This window comes from Theobroma umbraticum, unplaced genomic scaffold (assembly GCF_002168275.2).
Source record: "Theobroma umbraticum cultivar Fairchild unplaced genomic scaffold, ASM216827v3 scaffold_30.0, whole genome shotgun sequence".
Lineage (NCBI taxonomy): Eukaryota > Viridiplantae > Streptophyta > Magnoliopsida > Malvales > Malvaceae > Theobroma > Theobroma umbraticum.
In genome coordinates this window covers 11563007-11570409 of record NW_018397254.1, presented here as the reverse complement: position 1 = coordinate 11570409, position 7403 = coordinate 11563007, and the positions used below count along the sequence as shown (strand labels likewise).

The window sequence follows — 7403 nt, the reverse complement described above, 5'->3', positions numbered from 1 at the left end:
AAAAAAGATTTTGAAAGAGCTAGAAAATGTCTTATGTAGAACACAACATAAACTATTGCTAATATGGCAAATTTGGTTTCTAGAAATTTGTCCAGTTCTTTTAGCTTTCTTTGTTCGGATTGATTATGTATGAGTTCATAATACTTCTCTTCTCCTTTCCTGTCTCTCAAGTCTCGACATGTGCAACCTAGAGAAATTGAGTAGAGTTAAACTACTCCAGTAACATGCAATGTTTAAGGCTGTATCAACCAATTTCAACATTGAAATGCTTGTTGACTAGCAAATAATCCATTTACAACACATTCTCTAATATCTGATCAGTCTTATATTGTTGTAGCTAATGCTATGGTTGGGTCACGATCATGGATAGGAGGGCTATTTAATCGCTCAAGCAATAAGCGTAATGAGAGGTTTCTTGACTACCCTTTGACTCCTATTCAGGTAATTGAGAATGTTACTCCAGTATTAGTGCTGATTGTGATCTATATGTTTTCAACTTTTTTTTATGTCTAATTTAATTTTTCCATAAGGAAAATATATGTTTCCATGTAATGTCTATGCACGTTGTTATAAGATATTGAATTCAGCATTTTCATGAAACCAATCCCCTAGGTTTGAAAATTGAAAATCAGACTTCTGTAGGAGCTAATTTTTGCTGTCATTTCTTAGGGTTTTCAGTTTGAAGATAAGCTGAGAGAATTTCTGACACTTGTTCTGTTTTAGCTATGATTTTCTTGGTCTGATTTGTTTTGATATGTGTACATACGTATGTATGCAGAGCCTCAGTAATAATAAAATTGATAATGTTTCTTTAACTTCTGACTAGGAACAAAGACTTCAAAAGCTTCAAGAACGATTACAAACACCTTTTGACGAGACTCATCCTAACCATCAGGTACTTTATTGATTTTTTTTGACATCCATATTTTCTCTCAAAGGTTATTTTTCTTAACTTCGATTAAGACTTGGTTCTAAATCATAAATATCAACTGTTTCTTTTCTATATGAAGACAGGACTTAGGCAGTTGGATCTTCTCAGTCTATGTTTGGTTTAGTGGACGATAACTAAATTGGGATCAATTTATTAATTCTGTTTTAGATTTAACCAAAATGGAAGTAAAAACTGCTGATCATTTTCTCCATTTAAATCTTAGGATTAGTTTTGGGGGGTTGAGGGGTAGGGTGTGGGGGGAGTAATTGAGAGTTCTTGCTAAATCTCATATCTAAGTATTTTGTTCTGTCATGTAATTTCTACAATTTGCAAATAGTTACATCTTCTGCTTTCATTATGTTTCATTTTGATCATTTTTAATGCTATGTAAATTAGTGGACAGTTGATCTTATGATCCTTTGTTGTTGACAGGAAGCTCTCAAAGCATTGTGGCATATTGCCTTTCCTAATGTTGCTTTGAAAGGCCTAATCTCTGAACAGTGGAAAGAAATGGGGTGGCAAGGCCCTAATCCATCAACAGACTTTCGGTACAGTACTTCCATTCTATTTTTTCTGACATTTTAACTCACTATTTTTCCATCCCTTACTGACAATGAGTCATGGTAAAAGGGAAACTTATTGCTTTAGTAATTTTATCTCAAATCATTCTGTTGACATTAAGAATAAGTTTGTTCTAGAGCCATTATAAACATTATATTGGCATAAAGTTTTCCATCATGTTCTATGTAGCACCTTCTTCCTCCATAATTGCAATAAATTTATGCAGAATGCTAATATACAAGGATATCAGCATAGCAGCAGGATTTGGTCACTAACAGCAGCTTTTAGTTATAGTTTCATCCCACAGGATGAATATGTTCTGCATGTGTTGTAGAATACATGAGGAATGGATTTATACCTCCAACATATGTCCAAACACATCTTGGTAAAAGTTTTGATTCTTTCTAAGGCCTTAGAGATAACTAAGAGGTTGGAAAGGATATCCAACAAAGAACTTGATAGAATAAATTGTTTAAAACACAATGGCTTTGCCCTGACTTCCTATATTCGAAATAACAATTATTAGTCTAAAAGTGAACTTCTCTTTAGGGGCTGTGGTTTCATCTCTCTGGAAAACTTGCTGTTTTTTGGCCGAACATATCCGGTAAGCCTTCTGTTTCTTTTTAGTTTTTTATGTCTAGATTTCTGCAAGAAAATTTGCTTAGTACTAATAATATAAAAATACAAAATGAAGGCATCTTTTCGTAGGTTATTATTTAAGCAAGATGGAAAGAGAGCAACTTGGGAATACCCATTTGCTGTTGCTGGCATCAATGTATCATTTATGTTGATTCAAATGTTGGATTTGTATTCAGGTTTGTAGGCAATATTAATTTCTTTTCATTAATGTGTTCAACTATTTTCCTTACAAAGTAGCTTAAGATGACTCCCCGTTGCTGGGTAGTGAGTGAACAAAAGTTTTTATTTTTAATTCATAATCTATATTGTTGTCCTCAGTCTATTTCTGTCAACACTTTACCTTGTTTGGTAATTCTTGAATGTCCTCTGCTCTACTCTAGGAAAACACCATGGAAGTCTTGCAATGTAGATTAAGTGGACTATCCATGTGCTCTGACGATCTTCTGATCATGATATTTTTGTTGATCGGATCCTATTTATTTATTTTCAAGGAAGTCAATAAAGCACAAATTTTGGAAGGTTCTGTTATGTTTAGAGGATCTGTTTAGTTAGAATGCAAACATCTTTGCTAGTTTAAGATTCATACAAGTAAAATGGTTTAGCTGTTCTGTAATCTATCCTCTTTCTTTTTGCAGCAAAACCAAAAAATCTCCCAGGATTCAATTTCCTAAAACTATTAGGAGGTAATAGAACCTTGGATCTTAGTACCTTCTGCTCAAGCACTGTTGCATCTAAGAAACTGATTTCTGTTTCTTAGTTTTGTATTCAGTCTTATGATCTGAATGTTTGACATTGCAGAAGATGAAAATGCCTTTGATGTACTATATTGTATAGCTTTTGAAATGATGGACGCTCAGTGGCTTGCTATGCACGCTTCCTATATGGAGTTTAATGTACATCTCTCTCTCTCTGTCGCCCTTACTGACACTGACTGATATTCACATTTTGATAAAATTTCTTGCTCTGAAGTTATAACTATGCTTTTCTTTTTCTGTTATTTTAATATCATTCCAGTTCTGCTCTATGTGAAATCCCAAACCAACGAAATCGTGACAATTTTTTTTTTCTTCTTTATCTTGTTCTCTTTATGATGAGTGGACAGAAAAAGATGCTACATTGATTTAGTGGAAGTAATTTTGAACATGAAAGCTTATGAAAGGATCTATAGGCAATCAGTACATCTAGTGAAGGATTTGTATGCTCCTCAACTATCACTGGTGGCTAGGCATTGACACTGTGGAACAGCCTTTTTTATGATGATGATATCTAACCGCAGTCACCATATGCACCTTATCATATATCAAAACAACCAGATACATAAAGTGGTCCAGAACTGTAATAGACTAGCCGGGCTCTGTGTTCCCTATGTTAATTGCCCCTTTTAGGTTTGATGGAATGGAGCTCAATTATCCAGAAGAAGAATATACCTCTTGGCCTAGAATTTAATATCTAAAGGCAAAAAAATTTATGACTATCTTCAGTAATGCAAATGATCTTTGCTTATTTTGAGAATTTTCAGTATGTTTACTGCCCATATTTTTAATTTCTTTTGTGCTTTGACCTGTCCCATCTGGATAATAAAAGCACATTACTTCCCCAAGGTATGCTAGATCCTCTTTTTCTTCCTACGATGCTGGCTCCTTGAAATTTCCTTTAAAGAATATTAGTATATTATACGATATTAATTATTTGTTTGAGATGGATTTATCGGACAATCATATGTTGCCAAAGACTGTGTAACTTGACACTTTTTCTTTTTTTTGAAGGAACCATTTCAATTCCTTATTCTCTAGTATTTTCATTCCTGCAGGAGGTTTTACAAGCAACACGCACACAACTGCAGAGAGAACTGTCTTTGGATGATGTTCATAGAATACAGGACTTACCAGCGTACAACCTGTTATACCAGTAGCTCTGCTGTTAACAGTTCTTTGAAGCCACCAAAATGCTGATCAGTCTTGAACAATTTTGCCAATTGATTGGAACGTTTCAAAATTTGAGGGCTATTAACTGACTCGTTAAAGATGTTAAAAATGTATTCTACAAAGGTTTTTGGATGCTTTACAGCTGAGATTTGTATACTAAAACAGACACTAGAGAAGCTTAAACTACTGAGGCTATGAAGGCACCTGATCGACATTCGACACTAGCTATATTATCAAAATTTGGATGGATGAAGTGCTAGTACTCGATGCAATAAGCTCTAGCTTTCAGGTTTCTAAATTTTCTTACCACCAGTGTGCACGAGGACGGTAGTTAACGATCGCAAGTTACATAATGAATTTTCATACTGCTACTGCCTCTTCTGTATGTTCTTTGCATGAATATGCGGGAAGCTTCAAGAATTTGGATTCCTGATGGAGCCTCTCGTGCCCTATTGGAATGGTAGTAATTCTTTCTCCGTTTCATATGAAATATTCTGATGCCCTCTATCAGGTCCTGCCCTAGCTCGTGGCATGTAATTTTCAGATTGCTTCTGAGTCTATCAGTCCAAATATCAATTTCCACAGTTTTGAACAAATGATCAGATGGTGGCATGTAATTACATGATATTTGTTTAATCTGATAAAAATTCACATTTTTATGTCTGTCAATTTAGGTATAAAAATGTTTAAATCCATCCTTTGACAGGCATAACTCTATATTTGTTTAATCTGATAATTTCGAAACAAGTTTTTTTTGTTTTAAACCTGATTCATCTGATCATTTCTCCAAAAAATTAATAATAGGATTTTTGAAAGTTAGGTTGGATATGAGGCAGCAATCATGATCATTCAGACTGCATAAGGTGTAACACCAGCTAACCAGAGTGGTCTGCTGCACTAATGGTTAAAACAGAACAGATCTGTCTTAATCTGATTAATATGACTTTGCAAGTGAAAGGAGCTCACAAAACACACTCAAACTAACCAAAGTTTGCTGGAAAACAATTGAGAGACAAAGCTCAAGAAACTAGAACTTAAAACTGTATTTCCATTCAAGTTTTTACAGGTTTATGTAGGCAAATTAGTGAGCAAAAGTCTTCACCTGCTCTCACTTATCTCTGGTTCGTCTTCAATAATTCATATGCTAACAAATATCTTGACATAAAGAACTAAAAGTGAAATAAAAGTTGACATTACAATGCAAGAATGTAAATCAAGAAATCTAACCAATGTAGAAGCATTTAAACTAAGAGCTTGTTTGACTGGGTTTTTTTTTTTTAGCTTAAAGGGTATTATGAAGCTATTATGAAAAAATAGTTTTTATGATTAAGCTAAAACTGTTTGATAAACTGTTTAACAAATAAATTATATAGCTATAATTTCGATTAAAATTACCATAAAATGTATTTATGTTATCTTCAATCACTTAATAAACTATAATGGAATACTTCAAGTTTATATACGATTTTAGATATTAAAATCAAAAAAATCAATAAAGAAACGGAACAACTCTTAAATTTGTATAGTAGTAATACTATTAGATTTCTGTTGCTCTAGCAAGCAATCAAATCATGATATTTCAATTCCCAAAAAAAGAAGAGAACAGAGAAAATGGTGTATTTGACATTAAAATCTTTTTGGGTGAAAACGAGAGAAAACTTTTAAATAGTATGTGAATGCAATTAGGAATTTTGAAAATTTTTTTCTCTTAATCTTTATAAGAATAAAATATTCTATATTTTACTATTTTGTTGTTTGGTCTTCTTTTTTTATTTTTTTCTCTTGGTAGTTTTTGTAGAGAAAGATAGAGGAGAAGGAGATCACAATTTGTGTTGGAGAATAGTGATTTGCAAAGGGAACGGGAGGAGAAAGGGATTGATTGAAAGAGGATATTTCATGAAAAATTGATGTATTTTTAAAAGAACTAAAGAAAAAGCTCCCCACTGGAGCTTTTCTTTAAGTTTTTTTTTTCAAATTATTTTTTGAAAAAAATTACTTTTTTTTAAAATTTTTTAAAAATAATGTTTGATCTGATTTTTATTTTTAAGGGGTAAATAAGCTGAAAAAACCCAAACCAAACAGGTACTAAGCAAAGAGCTTCTATGAAGAGGTATGGCTCTTGTGCTAGAATGGTGACTTCAGCTAACATAGAACCAAGCAAACTTGAAACAAATGCTTTAGATATTTTTCAATCCAATACAAAAAAGTCAACAAGAGTGGAGATAAACCAGATAAGAAGTAATGGAGTAGACATGTACCAAAAAGAACAAGGAAAAGAAGCAAACATGTGATCTGCAATGAAAGAACTAGCATTGAAGTAAACAAATTGATCTGTAGTTGTTGAAGCTGATTTGCAGAGGCAAGGAGCAGCGTAGTTAGCCATGGTTCAGCATTTCTCCTTGGCTGCTTTGGTGCAAATTCCAATTAGCTTCCTTTACATTTCAAGTTTGATTTTTGGCAATGACTTAGTGAAGATGTCAGTAGGTTGATCCTTTGAACTGCAATGGACTAGAATTATCTATTTTTTGATTGCTTTTCTTTGAAAAGGTTGTATTTGATCTTGAAATGTGTTGTCAATTTTTATATATACAAGTATACATATCGAACAAGTAATGTAAACAGTAAATCCAAAATTATATCCTATAGAGATTTGTTTATAAATCTTCACTAACTACTAAAATTATGATAAATTAATCTCATTCAAATAACTAAATTCTTTAGAAAAATTAATCAAAACTAAGTTAAAGAAAACACGAAATTAGTTAACAGAATTTAAAATTTACTTGAGAAAGGCTACAGACTTAAATCTAGGATTATGAGTTCATTCAACTCTTTCATCTGATATGAACTTCTCTTATTATTTATATTAATAGGTGATTTTACTAACCTAGAATCCAAACTATGTAAAAGTCTTCATCGAGATGCTTGTATAAATACCTAACTTAATTGGGTCACTATATATTTATAGAAATCAATTAAACAAGGTTTATTAAGCTAGTGTTCTAATTTATTTATGTGTGGCAATTGATGTATGTCTACTCGAATCACGAATCAGATCGCCTAAGTGTCATGAACCAGTCTCAATTAGATCACAAGTTAGTTAATTGTTGATCAAATAATTAAAAGTATTAAGAATAAATTTGAATAAACAAAACTATACCCATTCATATAAAAGTCTGGACCAAAATCTTTTACCTTTCTAGCCCTTTTGCTTTCCTTATTTTTGGATTAGATTCATCATTATTTTCATTTTGTTCCAATGGAATGTCATTTGATTGTATTGATTGTTGTGATTGTAGTTTTCTTGACACAGATTTGAATCTATTTTCTTCAAAAATTGCATCTCT

The 7403-nt window shown here is 32.4% G+C and overlaps 1 protein-coding gene across 3 annotated transcripts in view; it reads left to right on the top strand.

Moving 5' to 3' along the window:
- Window positions 1-4702, top strand: part of LOC110417458 (ELMO/CED-12 family protein) — a 5876-nt gene extending 1174 nt beyond the window's left edge. For 2 of the 3 annotated variants that reach the window (XM_021429809.1, XM_021429817.1), the window contains exons 3-10: window positions 338-441; window positions 827-895; window positions 1364-1479; window positions 2042-2096; window positions 2187-2307; window positions 2767-2814; window positions 2930-3024; window positions 3942-4702. In XM_021429809.1, the coding sequence (XP_021285484.1) occupies window positions 338-441; window positions 827-895; window positions 1364-1479; window positions 2042-2096; window positions 2187-2307; window positions 2767-2814; window positions 2930-3024; window positions 3942-4043 (710 nt within the window). In that variant the 3' untranslated portion in view covers window positions 4044-4702. Of the gene's footprint in view, window positions 1-321; window positions 442-826; window positions 896-1363; window positions 1480-2041; window positions 2097-2186; window positions 2308-2766; window positions 2815-2929; window positions 3025-3941 lie in introns of all 3 variants that reach the window. The other variant, XM_021429825.1, reaches the window with a different exon arrangement.
- The last annotated feature ends 2701 nt before the right edge of the window (window positions 4703-7403 follow it).